At 38.2% G+C, this 17,575-nt stretch overlaps 1 protein-coding gene and 1 pseudogene across 2 annotated transcripts; both read right to left on the bottom strand.

The window, feature by feature from the left end:
- Window positions 1-181: 181 nt before the first annotated feature.
- Window positions 182-16,825, bottom strand: LOC143887682 (U-box domain-containing protein 35-like). Of its 2 annotated transcripts, none has more exons than XM_077391811.1 (10): window positions 16,262-16,825; window positions 16,061-16,158; window positions 13,606-13,727; window positions 8,980-9,162; window positions 7,593-7,923; window positions 6,031-6,132; window positions 5,482-5,910; window positions 3,380-3,896; window positions 2,218-2,567; window positions 182-602 (listed from the first exon to the last, which is right to left on the bottom strand). In XM_077391811.1, the coding sequence occupies exons 1-10, from the start codon at window positions 16,434-16,436 to the stop codon at window positions 414-416; spliced, it is 2,496 nt and encodes an 831-aa protein (XP_077247926.1). In that variant the 5' UTR covers window positions 16,437-16,825; the 3' UTR covers window positions 182-413. The 2 variants fall into 2 exon arrangements, with proteins under 2 accessions (XP_077247926.1, XP_077247927.1); XM_077391812.1 differs by having other exon boundaries at window positions 16,258-16,437.
- On the bottom strand, window positions 5,259-5,377 carry LOC143889084 (5S ribosomal RNA; annotated as a pseudogene).
- Window positions 16,826-17,575: the final 750 nt, after the last annotated feature.

The following is a 17,575-nucleotide window of genomic DNA, read 5'->3' as shown; positions in this document are numbered from 1 at the left end:
CTTTTTCGTGTGTAAAAATTAGTAGGAAATTTTAGATACATTTTTCCTTTCCAAACAAGGGCAACGGTGCATCATTGTTCCAACTAGGGCGCTTACATTAGTGGATACATGTGCCCCCTATGGTTTCTAATGATCAATTTATGGTCCCATCATTTGAACTAATGGGCATGGGTGAAATGAATTGATTTGCAAACCTCTCTCATATATACTACTAGAAAAAAAAAATGGAGAAAAAAGAGCCAAATTACATTAAATACTCTAGCTCCCTTTCAATTCAACCACCTAAGTCTCCCGATCAGTGCAATAGGATGTGTCCATTTATCTATCTCTTGACTCAAAATGGGAGTAGGTTTGAAAAAACAAAAAAATACAGCATTTCCTCTTCCCTCAACATGCATCTCTCCCGTCCTTACTTACTCTTTAGTTACATCATAGGGAACCATTCTTCTTGGCATGGCTCTTGGGAACCTCATGGCACCCTCTTCTGTCGTCGATCTCCATTGAGGAGGTGCTTCTTTGGGACTGCTTGTCATTCCTCTTGGGCTATTCGCCATTTCTTTTGGGCTGCCTACCATTGCTTTGGGACTGGTCGTCATCATTTCCTAATTTAAACATAAGAACATAAACATGATTACAAATAATTCCATAGAAATATGAAATAAAGGTGATCACGTTTTTTTTTTTTTTCACGACCAAGATGGTCATGAAAATATTTTAGGTGATCATGTTTTTTGTTTTCGTTGATGATTTTGTGTTCACTTGCTTTCAAAGTTCGTAAACAGATTATTTTTTTAACTAAGTCTCAACATGTTACAAAAAGGACTAATAACAAGAAGCTCCAATCCATGTTTCTCATATTGTGTTTGTTACTAATCATGAAACTAGGTCGAATTTATATAATTGCATATTGAAAATTAGCTTCATAAGACTACCCTGAAATGGTTATGTCAAATTAAAAATATTATGATAATGCTATATCGGTGTATCATTAACAATTGGATGGCTACAACAACCAAATACAATCCATGGTTCAAAAGGTCAGGACATATGTACTCCAATCATTTTTATTATTTTTTAGGAGAATTGTAGCTTCTTGCGATTGTTTCTGTATTTTTCTCTCTTTTAAAGTGTATTTCAGTCGTTAAGAGATGTTGTAGATTATTAAAATAATGAATAAAATATCAAGATGGGTGGAGTTAAGTATTCTGATGTAGAATAAGCAATAGGAATGTGACCAACATGAGTTGAGATCGCAAAAAGTAGGTTCAATGAGAAAATACAAGGATTCAATGAAAGTATATTTCCCTTCTAAGAGAGCACAGAACTCCCTCTGCCTTTATCTCGGATGTATATAGTGCTTGCATATTGAAGTAGACTCATGAGACCAAGATCAATGCCAGACAAGGCTACCTCGATAGAATACAATTTGGGTGCAATATGTTATATGCTACTACTCAAAGTTCTTTCAAAATATAATTTGCTAAGAACTTTTATATACTCGAAAATATATTGAAGTTAATTGAATATCAGTCTACAAGCCACCTTTACCTGTAAATCCCACTAAAGACATTTATGATATTAATTTTCTAAATGGGGTTTGACCAATAGGGTAGCCCTTTGCTGCCTTTTCTGCAAGGGATCCTGTGAGTCTAGACTTCCTCTAGAAAGTTTAATAAACTTTATGTTGAAATTGTGAAAAATCTTGGAGGGAACTAGCTTCCTTTTATCGCTTTTTTGCTTCCAATTTTCTTCTCACACACAAGTGGGCCGTTATTAGATATAATTTTTTTTATCAATCTCACACTGCTCATTTATGAGATTCCCTTTTTAAAGTGCAAAATTATAATCATGACCTTGATTTGTGACCATTTTCTTTTTATTTATACATTTTCATAGATGAGTTTTGATGATTAATTTTGGAGAAATGACTATATAGCTCTAACTGTCAGAAGTTTGTTTCCAACACTAGTTAGGGCTAAACGTTGAGGGCTTCCTTCTACATATACATAAGATTAGATCAATCACTTGGGGGCCGCACATGAAATTGCATGTGTAATTGGAACCGTTGATCTTGTAGGCCATCACGGGCCAGCTCAAATGGTGCTGATCCTACGCCGAACAAGATCTCAATCATAAGAGCCAACAAAACTCAATGGTTTAGCTTTCTTAGGAAACCCTAAACAAGGCTTGATAGAGAGGTACAGAGAGATGACTTACTTGACCACCTAGAGGTGAGCGGCTACGTAACGGTGTGTGTGGCAATCCGTTGCTCCCAGTATTTATGCGCTGCCCAAAATTTGGCTGCGAACGTTGTGGGGGTGCCCCGGAGTTGCCATAGTTGTTACCACTACTTGTGTAACTAGCATTCATGTTGCTGCTGCTATCTTCATATGAATTTTTGCCTCCAAGTTTTCGCAGCCGATTGAGCTCAGGCAAAATAACAGTTGCAAGGTCGGGCCTATCTTTCCTCCTTAGCTCTGCACACTTGAGTGCCATCTTAGCATACCCTAGTGCCTCTTGCACCGGCCAGTCCGAGACCGATTGGTCAAGCATATCAGCAAAGGTACCTGTTAAAGTACAAAAGATTAAATAACGCCATCTCCAACAACTTAAACTTTTGGAGTAATGGGTTGTTTCACATGGTATCAGAGCGTTGCCTTGGTTCAAAACTCCTTGGTATTAAAAATCCACATGTGGCCAACCCTAAAAAGGAGGGGCCACACGTGTGGGAGGGGGTGGGTGGGGGTGTTAAAATATAAAAGATTAAATAATTCTGTCTCCATCAGCTTAATCCTTTGCAGTAATTGGTTGCTTCACCAATTCGTTATATATGGATGATGAAAATCCATTGATACGGAGCCAATTCCAATAGACTTATTGAATGTTCTCATTAGCGTGCTCAAGCAGGAATTGAACCTACGAATTTGCCAATTATAAACATGGTTTAAAATTTCGGTTTCAGTACCGGTTTCGGACCCCTGGAATTTCGAAATTTTGGTTGAAATCCGGTACCACAAAGAAAAGGGTATTTTATTTAATATTAAATTTCGGCCGAAATTACCAAAATTTAGGTAATTTCGGTCGAAATTTCGGTAAAAGATTAAAATAATAATAAAACAAAATGTTTTTTGGTTTAAATTTCAGGCAAAAACGAAATTTTGACCGAAATTTCGGCCGAAATAAATGACCGTTTAGGGGAAAGGCCATTTCGGTGTCAGTCTCCACCGAAATCCGAAATCAGATTTCGGTCGAAAATTAAAACTATGATTATAAGTTAGTCGCTTTAACCATCCAGCCATCGATGCTTAACAGAGATCATCGTACACTTTGAATAACCAAATTGCAATTGAAATGAAATCTTTAGGAGGAACCAATGTACCTTTGTCGATAGCCCTCTCAACGTGGTGGGTTAGCCCCATCGGAGGCTTGGCGGTTACGATTTGAAGCAACATTATGCCTAGAGAGTAGATGTCCGATTTGATCCCAAGCATCCCCGTCTGTTGGTACTCAGGATCAATGTAACAAAATGTTCCCGCCGTGGATGTCATGCGATATTGGGTCACGTTATCGGCCACCGATGGGGGCACGAGCCTTGCTAGACCCACATCGCTTATCTTGCTAGTGTAATTTCGGTCTACTAAGATGTTTCCTGGCTTTAGGTCGCGGTGCACCAGGGGCTCGGGCTTGGCCTGGTGGAGGAATAGTAGGCCTGTTGCAATCTCGGCAGCGATCTTGAAGCGAATGTGCCATGGAATGGGAGGAGTGTTCCCTCGACGAAACAATCTGTCTTCTAAGCTTCCACTGTCCATGTACTCGTATACCAAGCAACCATATTCTGGGCAAGCGCCCAGCAATAGAACCATGTTCGGATGTCGAATGCAGCTCAGTACCTCTACCTGCACACACATTAACATTAACATCATCCTTGCATGTTTTTTATAGACCGGGATATGAGTTCATTTTTCTTTACGATGTATTTATTCAATAATTTTGAATCCCGGCCCGTTGGATATTCACAAATAACATATGGGGAATTGATGAATTATTTGAGAAATTCATATTTAATATAACAAATGCAAGAATTTTTGAAATAAAGTCTCGGAAATGCAGGAGCTATTCATTTTTAGGAAAAGAGAAGTAAAAGGGTGGAAATGTCAATTACCTTATAAATAAGAAATCATATTTTCAATCCTTCACCACCATTTTCTCATACTTTTGTTGACCTCTTCTAGAGAATGACTTTAATTTCAAGAAAAAGAAAAACAAAAGGAGTAGAAATGCTGAGAAGGGGGTGAAAATGTCATTTTCATTTTTTTTTTTTAATTATTGTCAATCTCAATGGGTCGATTTGAGTCCCAGGAAAGAATGTGGAAATTGGGTTTTTGATTGATTTTTATCATCAAATTGCTTAATTAATCAAAGAATTCATAAAAAATGTTGTCCAGTTGGATTATTTGATAGATAACTGGACTTGTGGTCATGAAAACCGTAACATTTTTTACTTTTCATGTTCTTTCCTAAGAAAGTGATTCTACCAAACTGACCAAATAAGAAAGTCTAAGCACCTTTTCATGACCCAACTATGAATAGCAGCACATCGTGATGGACTTACCTTCCGGCCGTTACTTTTGGAGAGGCGTCACTAGTGACATTTGGGGAAAAGGGTAGAAATATCCCAAGATGCTTAGGCTTTGTCTTATTATTATTAGGAAGGGAATTGCTAGCGTCCATCGCAAAAGGCATTTAGCGACTGGTCTGTCACATGTCAGATCAGACCACCCACCTCGTGAATGGAGACAAAGTTGTTGCCTTCATTCATGAAGTGGCTGGTCTGACATGCAACAGACCAGCTAGGAAATGCCTTTTGCGAGAGACCCTAGCAAATCCCCATTAGGAAGGGAATTGCTAGCGTCCATCGCAAAAGGCATTTAGCGGCTGGTCTGTCACATGTCAGACCCCCCACCTCATGAATGGAGACAAAAGCTGTTGTCTTCATTCATGATAAGAAAATGTTGGGTGCAATCATACCCTGCCAAAATGTCACATGTCAGGCCACCCCCCTCTCAATTTCACAATGGCAATTTTGCAGCCCCTCTTTCTCACCAGAGAAGTCCCACCTCATATTAAATAAATTAATAAGACAAATTAGGTATGAGGTGGCTCTCCTCCCCTCCAAAAGAAGAGTTGTGAAATGGCTTTCTGCGAAATTGCGTTGCCATTCCTTTATTTTTATTTTTATTTTTGGATGATAAAAGAGAGTGGAGCAACATGAGGACTTCTAAGGAGGTCACCCATCCAACTACTACTCTTGCCCAAGCATGCTTAACTTCGGAATTTTGATGGGATCCAGTATATTTGTGCCGGTATCATTGCACCCTACATTTCCTTATTATGGGATGATCGAGTATATATGTGCTGGTATGAATGCACCCAACATTTTCTTATTATTACTATTATTGCCACTATACATCAACTCCTTACCTCTTGTTGGAATTGCTTCCTGCCCTGGGCTGCATCTGGTCTTAAAACCTTAATTGCTACCGGAGTATGATCCAAAGAAGCTCTATAAACAGGCCCATATCCACCTTCCCCGATTTTCAATGCTTCGCTGAAGAAATCAGTTGCAACTTCAATCTCTTCTATAGTGTACTTTCTGTATCGAACATCAGTATTTGCCAAAGCATCCAAGGCTTTCTTCTTCTCTGCAGCCTCAAGAGTAGCCTTTATCTCTGCGTTCTTTCTCTTCATCGCTTCTATCTCGGCGATCCTCTGTGCTGCTTCAGCTGCTTCAATGGCAGCTTTGCACTTGGCCTTCTCCAACTCAGCCATGGCAATGGCGGCCTCTTCTGAAAGCCTTGCTTCCTCAAATTTACGGGCTTCCACCATCTTCCATTGATGAAGTTCTTGAGCCTAAGTTCAATTAACAAACAGTGCAAGTCATTATATAGTTGTCGTGTTCTCTAATGGGTGATATTAATTAATAAAATGAAAACAATGTAGCAAAGAAGCATTGAATAATTATACTTTTACCTTTTGTTTTGCTGAGAGTGCTTCTTTGCAAGCTGTGCTGTACATGTCCATGGTCTGCTTCAACTCCAACTTTAGCCTTCTCATTTCAGCTTCCAAGTCTCTCTGCATTGGATCGAAGTGAAGATTGTAGCTAGTTTTACAATCAAAATGTGATTTTGACGAGGAAATTACATTTATAGTCATTGTTTTCAAAATAATGGCACTCCTCAATTTAGTAAACACTTTGTGTGGAGAGCTTTTAGCTAGGGACTTGTACACAGCACCCTTTAGGCCCTATTCAATTTTTATTTGGGGTTTTTGCAAAAGAAGTCTTCTACTTTGCTTTATTTGCATAAAGAATCTTCTAGTATGAAAATTTGCAAATAGAGTCAAAGTCACATTTGAGTGAATTTTGCAAATCAGGTCATGCTATCAATTTGTGACCAAAATACCCTCAGTGGATTGTCTTTTACTCATGAAAAACCCAAAATGTCCTTATAGTTAAAAAGGTGAAAATTACCAAGTAAAAAGACCAAAATACCCGTGATGCTCAATAAAATATTTTGATAGGGTGGGTCCCAACAACTGAACTCAAACCCATGCATTGGTTGGGGCCCACCATTTTGCCTCATGTTTTGACGAGGCAGTTACCACGTACGGTCTACAGCCGATCCCATGTATAGGGTGGGCCCCCCATTTTACACCTCATGTTTTGATGGGGTGGGCCCATTATTTTACACCCATAAATAATATGGGCCGAGAATGCTATTATGTATACAGATATGTTATTCCCACACCATTCATTCCAAACATATTATTATTTGTCATGGGAATTTAAGTTTTTTTACAAGGTAATTTTTATCTTTTCACGTATATGGACAATTTGGTCCTTTTATGAGTAAAAAACAATCCACGGTGGGTATTTTGGTCTCAGATTGATGGCATAACCTAATTTGAAAATTTTCCTAAAATGTGATGACTATATTTGCAAATTGTCAACCTAGAAGACTCTTTTTGCAAATAAAGCAACAACTTATTTTGATAAAATTCCTTTTTATTTAGTCGGCCGACTCGGACCTTCAGTTTATGATGATATCAATCTAAATAAAGCAAAGACTTATTTTGATAAAATCCCTGATGTCTTCCAAAACGAGGCCCTGAGGTTCAATTTGCAAATAAAGTCAACATAAAATCACCTTATTTGCAATTAGGTCATATTTTTAGAGAAATGATATCAACTCAACCATGTTTTAATAATTGCACCAAATCTTCTTGTCTTGTATTATTTTAAGAACAGTCAAAAGGTTATTACAGTTCCCAAAAAGCTCTCACAAGCCAATTAAGAAAGAAAAGACAAGCTGAGCTAGTGAAATTATTGAAACATGGTTGTGCTGATATCAGTTCCCTTTTTATTATTGCATTCATTATCTAAAGAGGGCCTTTAGCAATTAAGTAGAAAAATGTAACATAAAGAGAAGAGTGTCATTGGTCAAAACAAGGCTTTAAATGATGGATTGATTTCTTATTAAGAGAGAGAGAGAGAGAGAGTTAAGGAGCAAGTAATGTTGATGAGGAGTGCTTACAGAAGCCGACGTGAAAGAGGCACGAGGGCTATCGGTGGAGATTGTGGAGAATTCGACACCTTCGGCGCCCAAGTCAGTAGATTGAAAGCCTTGTTTTCCAAGGAAGTCTAAGCCCTCAGAGAAGGATTCGCGAGAGTTGGAGAGGCGAGGGGGGCGTATGGAACCATCTACATAGTCGGTTAACATGCTGGGAGGGACAGTCTTTGCTGTGGAGAGAGGTCTCACCTCCCTTCCAGGGGTCCTCATGTAATCCGGTGCTCTCTCAAAAGACCTTCTTTCAGCTAAATAAGCTGGAGCTGGACTTCTCATACCTGCCCTAGCAAAAGGGGTTCTGTTTTCCACACAAAATATTGAACAATGAATACAAAAATCTCTAGCCATGAAATCCATGCACCCTATTATATGTCGTATCATTTTACTAGTATATAGAGAGAGAGGCCAGGGATAAGGGATAAGGGGGGAATATATCACTTCCCCTCAAGGAACTGCAAAATGGTGGGCCCACCCCATCAAAACATGAAGTGCAAAATGGTAGGCTCACAGTATGCTTGGGTTTGGCTGGAGATGGTGGGACACACCAATCAAAACATGAGATGTGAAATGATGGGCCCCACTCCATGAAAATTAGGGCAAGCTATATATTCACCCCCTTTTGTTCCCCGAAAACCACCTCTAGTGTATTTACGACTGCTGCTTTTACACTACAAGGAGTGGCCCAAGAAAGAAAAAGGGGACAAATATATCATTTCCCGTGTAAAATTTTACCCGAGCCATATCCTATGCACGGTTGAATGGAGATGGTGGCCCACCCCATCAAAACATGAGGTGTAAAAGTGGGATCCACTACGTCAAAAATATGATGGGTAAAATGTTATTCCCCACCACATCGAAACACTAGGTTCAAAATGGCGGGACCCATCCTATAGGCATGGGTTTTAGTGGAGATGGTGGCATCCACCTTTCAAAACCGGAGGTGTAAAATGGTGGCCCCACCCCATAAAAAAGGTGTAAAATTGTAAGCCCTGCCTTATGCATGATTTGTGTGGAGATAGTGGCCCCATTCCATCAAAACATGAGGAATATAAAATGGTGGGCCTCACCCATGCTATGCATGTGTTAAAAAAATTCAAAGGAAAAAAATTCCAATAAAAAATGTTCCATGGAAAAAAAGTTTCTAATAAATATTTTTCATGAAAAAGAAAACAAATGCCAAAGGAAATATTCGCGTTTATAAATTATAAAAAAAAAACCCATCTACAAGGGCTCCCCCATTGTTAGATCTCAACAAAGTGCATTTACAAATGCATTTTCTTGACATGGACCAATGGGGGCGCCCAAGTAGCTGGTTTTTGGAAGGGTGCCCTTAAGTTTATCTCATGAGACTTACCTGACAGCATCGTCAGGATCGACATTAGGAGGAAGGCCAGGAGTAGGAAGTTGCCTCTGGACAGGTGGAGGCCGATTTGCTGATCGAGCTGCCATCACCTTTCCTTTTGCTATGACATACAGTGCGCAGAAGTCCGGTGTAGATTTCGCTAAGCCACTCGGAACATCAGGGTTCCTGAATTTTCTGCATGGAGGGAATAATGACAACAAAGAACAATCACCGTAAGAATCTGTGAGAGAGAGAGAGAGAGAGAGAGCGTAGATAGCAAAACATGATTCGGCAGAGAGGGGGGTGGAGTGTGGGGAGTCTAGTTTAATATGGCAATGGTTAAAAAAAACGTAGTAAAACAATGCAAATACAAAAAAGAGGGATGATGAACTCACATGAGCCCTTGCATAAACCGGCTACAAGGGCTCCTCCATTGGATCCACGTGTCATGAGTTCATTTATAATGGCATTGATAACTGTAGAAGCAAATGACGTGGATCCAATAGAGGAGCACTTATAGCTGGTTTATGCAAGGGCTCCTGTGAGCTTAGCATCCCTCTACAATAGAAATCGTTTAAAATTATGTAATTTACAACGGGCGATGATATTTTCACCCGCCCCCCAACGGGCCGCACGGATAGCTACAGTGACACGTGCCGTGCCAGCACGGCGCGAAGTCGGGGGCCGTGCCGGGCTTGGTTGGGCGGCACGGCCCGGTTCCCCCCTTCAGAAAATGTTTTTTTTTTAAAACCCGAAAATACCCCCCAAAAATTATTTCAAACGTCTAGTTTTGGGGGTATTTTCGTCAAAAACATATATTTTCATAAAATCATGAAAATACCCCCCTCCCCAACAACTCTTTTTAGGGGGTATTTTGGGAAGTTACTTTTTACCAAATTACCCCCGCCCAACAACTAGTTTTGGGGTATTTTGAATTTATATCTTTTACCTTCCCTAAATACCCTCCCCAACAACTCTTTTTTGTAGATATTTAAGTCATTTCATGTCTTTCACCAAATTAACCATTCTCAGGCCCCAACAACTAGTTTTGGGGGGTATTTTAGATTTTTATTGGTTAAATATTTTACCTTCCCTAAATACCCTCCCTAACAACTCTTTTTTGTGCATATTTAAGTCATTTCATCTCTTTTACCAAATTAACCCCCCCAACAACTAGTTTTGGGGAGTATTTTGGGAAGTCAAAAAATAACTCACACAATCCTATCAATACAACTTTCCACCCCCTTCATTTCTCACCAAAGCTCACTCTCTCTATTATCTAAACTCTCCAATTAACTTCTCTCTCCCTATTCAAGTTCTCCCTCTCTCTCTCTCCCAATCAACTTCTCCCTCTCTCTCCAATCTACTTCTCTCTCTAGTTAGTAGCACTAACTACTCATCAAGAGAGTGGGGATTGGCGATCAACAAGAGGGCGAGATTTTGCTCAAATAGATTGAGATTGGTACCCATTTAAATATTTAATTCTAATTCTCCTTTCACTAATTTTTTTTAAACCTCTCTTAATGGCCGATTCGGAAGAACTTTTCTGCCCACAACATCTGCTATGACAACAACCAAGTCATGGGCAATGATGAGTTAATGGAAGCTTGTTTTGGAGGTCAGTGGAGTGAAGACGAGATTGAATTTGAAGTCGAAAATGAACCCAACCTTAGTGCTAGTGGGAGCCAAGCTCCTTCTCGCTCTAAAGTTAAAAAGGGTAGAACTTCAACTGTTTGGTCTACCTTCACTCGTGAAGAGATAAGAAGTCCCGATGGGAAAGTAGAAGTTAGGGCAATTTGTAAACATTGTAAAATTGATCTTAGTTGTAATGTTTCAGGTGGAACGGGCCACTTAAAAAGGCATGCCGACGCTTGTGGTAATAAGCATGGCCCGTTAGACCCTAAGCAAACCCAACTAAGTCATACGTCTAGTTCAATAGGAACATTTTCCTACTCTCATGATAATAAAAAAAGAGAACTAGCCGCATACGTTATACACTCCGAACAACCATTTGTTTTTGGAGAAAATAAACGTTTTGAAAAATATGCTAAACAAGCTTTAAATCCTACTTTTAAAATGGTACCTAGAAACACTCTAAAATCAGACAGTTGTAAACTTTTTAATGAACGTAAACAACAACTGATTTCATATCTTGAAGGATTTAATGGAAAAAGTGCACTTACTTTCGATATTTGGAGTACCAAAAAGGGTTATTCATATATTTCTGTAACCGCACACTATATCAACTCTAATTGGCTTTTAGAAAAAAGAATTATTAGATTTAGTCTTATTGATTACCTACATACTGGAAATGTTATATCAACACATATTTTAAATACTGCTCGTGAATATAATATTACAAAAAAAATTTGTTCTATAACTTTAGATAATGCTAATAATAATACTTCCGCAGTAGAGTTATTAAAAACTGAATTGAAACCTATTTTAAGTGAAAAAAATTTTTATATTAGATGTGCATGCCATATTTTAAATTTGGCTATGCAAGATGGTTTAGCTTTTATTGACCCACAAATAGAAAATATTAAAACTTATATTACATTTATCAATTCTCCAATGTCTAGAAGACAAGAATTTGCAAAATTATGCAACAGCTATGGAAAAGAATTTTTTAAATTCAAATTAGATGTTAGACATATGTGGAATTCAACTTATTTAATGTTGAAACATTGCCTCCCATATAAAAATTTAATTCAATCATTTGGTAATGAAAATATACCTCAATCTCTCAGTTACACTGTAGGTCTTCCAGATTGGAACACTTGTGAGGGTTTCATGAGTTTTTTTGAAGTTTTTTATACTACAACTAATGTTTTTTCTGTTGTTTACAAACCAACCTCAAACATAATTATGAGTAACTTATATAACATCACGCTTACTTTAAGAATATAGAACTGAAAGACATGAACAAATAATTGAAGTCATGGAGGCTAAATTTAAAAAATAATTTAATGAAATTCCACTTTTATATTCATTCAGTACAGTAATGGACCCTAGGTTTAAGTTACAAAGTTTAGAAGTCTAGTTAGAAGAGTGCAATAACAACCTCGGTGATGATCCTGAAGATTCAGGGAATAATATAAATGAAATTAAATCATTATTAAGGTCTGTGTATCATATATATAAGGTGGAACATGGACAAAGAAGACCCAGTTCTTCTACGAGCTTGAGGCCTAAAAATAATCCAATTTTTAATTTAACAAGCCTAAAAATAGCAAAACCTAGTAGTGTTGGTGAAGTATCTTGCAATGAGTTATCATGTATTTGGAAAGTGAACATTATATCAATCCCGAAGAATGGGAAACTTTTAAAATTTTGCCGTGATGGAAAGCAAATGAGAAAACATATCCAGTACTATCCGTCATGGCACGTGATCTACTAACCCCCCGGTGTCTACAGTAGCATCGGAGTTCGCTTTTAATGCAAGTAATAGGGTTTTAGAAGACAAAAGAACCAAAATGTCATAAAAAACATTGGAGGTATGTGTATGCTTGAAGGACTGGCTTGATGCAGATGCTAGGATACAAGGACTGGAAGGCTCAAACTAATCATCTGAAGATTGCTGACGACTTTTAATTTAGAAGTTGTTGTAATTTCAAAGTTGCATTTATTTTTTCTCTTTTCTTTCCTTTAATGTTGGTGGGTTAGAGGCAAGGTTCTATGTCCTCCTCACCTCCTCTTTTCTTGTTATAATATTTGATATTAATAAAATTTAAAGGTGTTGCCTGGGTTCCTGGATAAATATTCCGAACGCAATCGATCTTTGTTTCTAAATTATTATTGTAAAGTAATTGCAAATGAAATTACAAAAGGGGGACCAAGAGAATTGTAAACAAAACTTGACAAAAGGGGACCAAGAAAATTGTTCACAAAATTTGAAAAAAAAAAAAGAGTTTTTCTTTTAAACAGAACATTTCTCGGAACTCCATGGTAATCCACGGAATTCCGATAACACTTCTCGGAACTCCGTGGTAATCCCCACAAAGTTCTGAGAAATGTTCTGTTTCAAAAAAAAAAAAATTCTCGGAATTCTGTGAGGATTCCACGGAGTTCTGAGAAATGTTCTGTTTCAAAAAAAAAATTCTCGGAACTCCGTGGATCCCATGGAGTTCTGAGAAAAATTTTAATTCAAAATAAAAAAATTACACGGCCGGCACGGCCCGTGAACCCTTCCGTGCCATGCCGTTCCCTGCCCGGCCCGGCACGACACGTTTGCCACCTTGACCCCCCCCCCCCCCCCCCCCCTTTTCCGCAATACGCATACTGCCCCCTTATAACGTGAACAGTGGGCAACTTTAACGCTTTTTGACATCAAATCACGTTACAAGGGGGCGAATGTGTACTGCAGGGGGTGAAAATATCATTGCCCTGTACAAAATATAGTGGGGGTAAAGTTGGCAGAAAATGCGTTCTAAACGTGTTTAAATTTTTTTCCAAAAAGAAGTTTTTTAATGTAAAAGTTTAAAGGGACCATTAAATGGCAAACCATTAAAACGCAATTTGAAAAAACAGAGTTTTAGTGGTTTGCCAAAAAAAACGGAGTTTTAGTAACTATGAGAGAGAGAGAGAGAGAGAGAGAGAGAGAGGGAGAGAGGGCGGGGGGAGATCAAATGGAGTTACCTGGTAATTGCATTCCTATTGGAGGCACCAACGACGATGTTGTTGATGTAGTTGGCATTGATATAATCAACTAGGGCTTTCGAAATGTCTGTATCTTCAAGAACGACCTCCTTCGCTTGTACCTGTAGTCACATTTTAGCAAATCTACCACCCTTGGATATATCAAGGTTTTAAATTTCAACCGAAATTTGAAATTTCTAGTTTCAGTCGAGACCAAAACCGAAATTGGGTAAACTTGAAAAGTTACAAAATTTCGACCGAAATTTCTTTCAGAAATTTACGGAATATCACAAAAAATCTGGATTTTTTGTGTTATTTAATATTTCCCAAAATTGCAGCCAAAATTACCAAAATTCCGGCAGAAATTTCAGTAATTTCAGACGAAATTTTCTGTTTGATAAAATATTACTTTATTTGATTTCGTTAGATGTCGGCGAAAATATCAGTTTTGGTGAGGACCGAAAAGCATTCCAAAACTGAAATTTGAAACCATGCCTTATCCATCCCTAAGGCTCTATTTGTTATAGATTTTGAGAATTGATTGTGAGTTTAAAACTGATTATTGGACTCAAAATCACATTTAATTTGGAGCCCATTAATCATTTTGGACTCAAAATCCAAAACAAACGGGGCCAATGCTGAAACATTTAGGTTGCCCTTATCATTTTAGATTTTAAGAATTGATTTTGACTCCAAAATAATCAGTTTTGGACTCAGAATCCATTCTCGAAATTCAAAACAAACGTGGTCTTAGAGAATAACCCTAACACGACTAAGGCCCTCTTTGTTTTGGATTTTGATAACCGATTTTGAGTCATAAACTAATTTTTGGACTAAAAATTAGGCCAGTTTTCTATTTTGATAGCCGATTGCAAGTCCAAAAGTGAATATTGGACTCATTTACGTTTAGTTTTGAGTCCAATAGTAAGTTTTCTGAGTCCAATAATAAGTATTGGACTCAAAATCAAATTTCAAAATCCAGTATCTAGATGTCTAAACCCTAGCCCTATTCATTTTGGATTTTGAAAATCGATTTTGAGTCCAAAACTGATTATTGGACTCAAAATTGCGTTTAATTTAGAGTTTAATAATGAGTTTTGGACTCAAAATCCAAAACGAACAGGGCCTTAGGCCTTAGAGAAAACCCTAACATATCAAAGGCACTGTTGTTTTGCATTTTAACAGATTTTGGGTCCAAACCTGATTATTGGGTTCAAAATTACGTTTAGGCCCGGTTTGTTTTGGATTTTGATAACTGATTTTTTACTCCAAAACTGATTATTGGATTCAAAATTACATTTAGGCCCGGTTTGTTTTGGATTTTGATAACTGATTTTTTACTCCAAAACTGATTATTGGATTCAAAATTACATTTAGGCCCAGTTTGCTTAGGTCTTTTAAAACCGATTGCGAGAACAAAACTGATAAGAAGACTCTCGGCATGAACTAGCTTATTCTCAATTAAATCCTGTAGTCATAATTGCAAAGCTCGGAACTGGGAAGAATGAATTCGGGCGAGACAATTTTTTAAAAGAGTGGGGGAATGTTTCGGAGGGTTAAAAAAAATGAGAAGAAGGGTAAGTGTTTTTCCATTATAGTTCTTATATTGTATATACTCCGTTTTCTATACAGGTACAAAAAAAACACGATTAGGCATTATGTTTGGATGTGACTTCAGTTTTGACTACAATTTCTTCTTCATTAATTTTGAGTTTCTTGGGAAATTTATAATGACTATGAGACAATTTTTCCGCAAATCCATGTTTAATTTGGAAATTTTGAATTAAATTAAAAGGTTGCTGTTTATTCAAAGAACTCTAGACTTTTTTAATTATTTGGAATATTTTTAGTGGGGCAAAATTGGGTTTTTGATGATTTTTTCAATTATTTGGAGAATTTTGTAAATATGCCTGTAGCAATAAACAACATTGCTCCATGTGGAGAATTGTCCATGCAATAAAGACACAATCTCTGGGTAATTTATAGTGTGGTTCATCTTTCTATCATTGTTTTGTGTATGCTATGTTGTGTATGCTATGGATGCAAAGGAGTGATAGACTTATGGGCGCCCTTGTAAAAAGGTCGCTCCTCTCGGTCCTTATAAGCAAAGTGCATCTATGGTTTTATGGTTATAGTTGTCAACGTCATTTCAATACTTTTGTTGTCCTCCTAATAAATACACTTCCTTGCTATGGGCACCCTTGTAATGGGTTTTCTGGAAGGGCGACCTCCCGTCTATCATTCTCATAAATGAATGAGGAAATCCACATATTATAAGACGAGTTTTTCTAACCTGAAGGGAGCCCTTCCAAGAAAATAAAAAAAGGGATGAAAGGCGCCCCCATTGGTTGTAAAACACCGAGGTGCATGATAATGCACCTTGGTGTATTACAACCTTTCATCCCTTTTTTGGAAGAACACCCTTCAGTTTAGAACCCCTCAAGAAGAAACGTACCCCTTTTCGGGCACAAAAGCCACGGAAGGGGAGGAAAAGCTGTTGAATCTCGGCATCCATTGGGGAGGCCGTGCCAGCTTCGGCCATGGAGTAGCCCTCTGCAAAACCAACAACGAAAAGAATGATGGAAGAAAACTATGACAACGATAATTGTTATAGCGTTACATTGATGGCAGACAAAGAAAGAGAGAGGGTACCTACGGGGCATGGAATTTTTGTTCTTGACATGGACAAGGATTAAGTGCGGGTTGTTAAGGAGAAGGTGGTCCACCGCCCATCTCACCGCGAATTGGCTATTCTTATCCTTGTCTATGCCAACTACGGTGGCATTTTGCACCTGATCTTCTGAATTGTAAGGGCTACTGTGGTTGATCATTTTGTTTAGGGGTGCAATTTGCTAAAAATGTATTAAAATGAGCCTGAGCCTGACACAATTTTCCGGTAAAATGTAAAAGCTAAACCCCAATTTCCAAAAAAATGACCCGAGTTGCACCCCTAAGTTCAATCTTTGTGTTGTTCGTGTTGAATTCTTCTTTCTTTCTTCTTCCTCCTCCTCCTCTATCACCTCGTAAGATGAAAGTAATTCACTCGCAACACTAATAATATTACGACCACGACCAAGACCACCAAACCAGGAGAAGGAGAAGGAGAAGGAGAAGAAGAAAACACCAAGGGGAAGAGATAGGAGAGAGGGGAATAGCACAATACACACCCTGTGGGCCCCACCTGCCCAGGCAAACAAACTAACAGCCTTGGACCAAGGAACCCACCACCTCTACTATCTTTAAAAGGATCTGTTTTTTTCCAACCCCACATTTTCGGAATTGTCCTTTTATCTTCCTTGTCTAATTGATGAATTTACATCATTCTCTTCTTCCCCCTCAACGCCACTTTGAATGGTAGCAAATTTGCCAACGTGTTAATTCAACTGAAGTTGAGAAGTTTCAGGTCTCAGTATAGACTTTTTCAAACCGATTTCATGTAGCCGTTGAACGTTTTTAAAAAGAGAAACTTGGGAGTCTATAGGGCCTGAAAGAATGACGAATTTTGTTTGGGCCCCAACTTATGGGGCCCCACACTAGATTCATCCAAGCCTTTAATCTCGGAGGCCTCTCTTAGATATGCTCCCGCTTAAAAAATCAATCCAATCATGCAATTAATTGAAGCATCAAATAATATATGTAGGTTTTGGCAATCTCTTAAAAAAAAATTAAAAAATACACATTATTCGATGTTAGAAGAGGATGATTGGCTTAGGTTTTTAGGTCATGAGAGATCCAAATCATGGCCTGTAGACGGTTCAGATAAGTCAAGGGTTGGACCCACTATTACATAGTGGGCCCGCCACATTTTATTACAATGGGGTCGCGCCCTACTGGACCATTCCACCTCATTTTTTACTCCTATTTACGTCCAAATTGCTGCATTTGATGTAAGAAGTGGTCCCATCTTGGCAAATCTAGATCAACCATCCAGAAAGGTTAATGCATTTCACATGGGATGTGGGCTGCATTT

The sequence above is a fragment of the Tasmannia lanceolata genome, unplaced genomic scaffold, assembly GCF_043159265.1.
Source record: "Tasmannia lanceolata isolate RefF3 unplaced genomic scaffold, GAP_Taslan_0.1 ptg000012l, whole genome shotgun sequence".
Lineage (NCBI taxonomy): Eukaryota > Viridiplantae > Streptophyta > Magnoliopsida > Canellales > Winteraceae > Tasmannia > Tasmannia lanceolata.
This window is presented reverse-complemented; position numbering and strand designations above follow the sequence as displayed.

Excerpts from the sequence above, each read along its gene's own strand:
- LOC143887682 (XM_077391811.1), bottom strand. The coding sequence starts at position 16,436 with ATGATCAACCACAGTAGCCCTTACAATTCAGAAGATCAGGTGCAAAAT. Across the intron at positions 16,159-16,261 it reads GAACAAAAATTCCATGCCCC|AGGGCTACTCCATGGCCGAA; the intron begins GTAGGTACCCTC and ends TTGGTTTTGCAG. Across the intron at positions 13,728-16,060 it reads GCTTTTGTGCCCGAAAAGGG|GTACAAGCGAAGGAGGTCGT; the intron begins GTACGTTTCTTC and ends ATGTGACTACAG.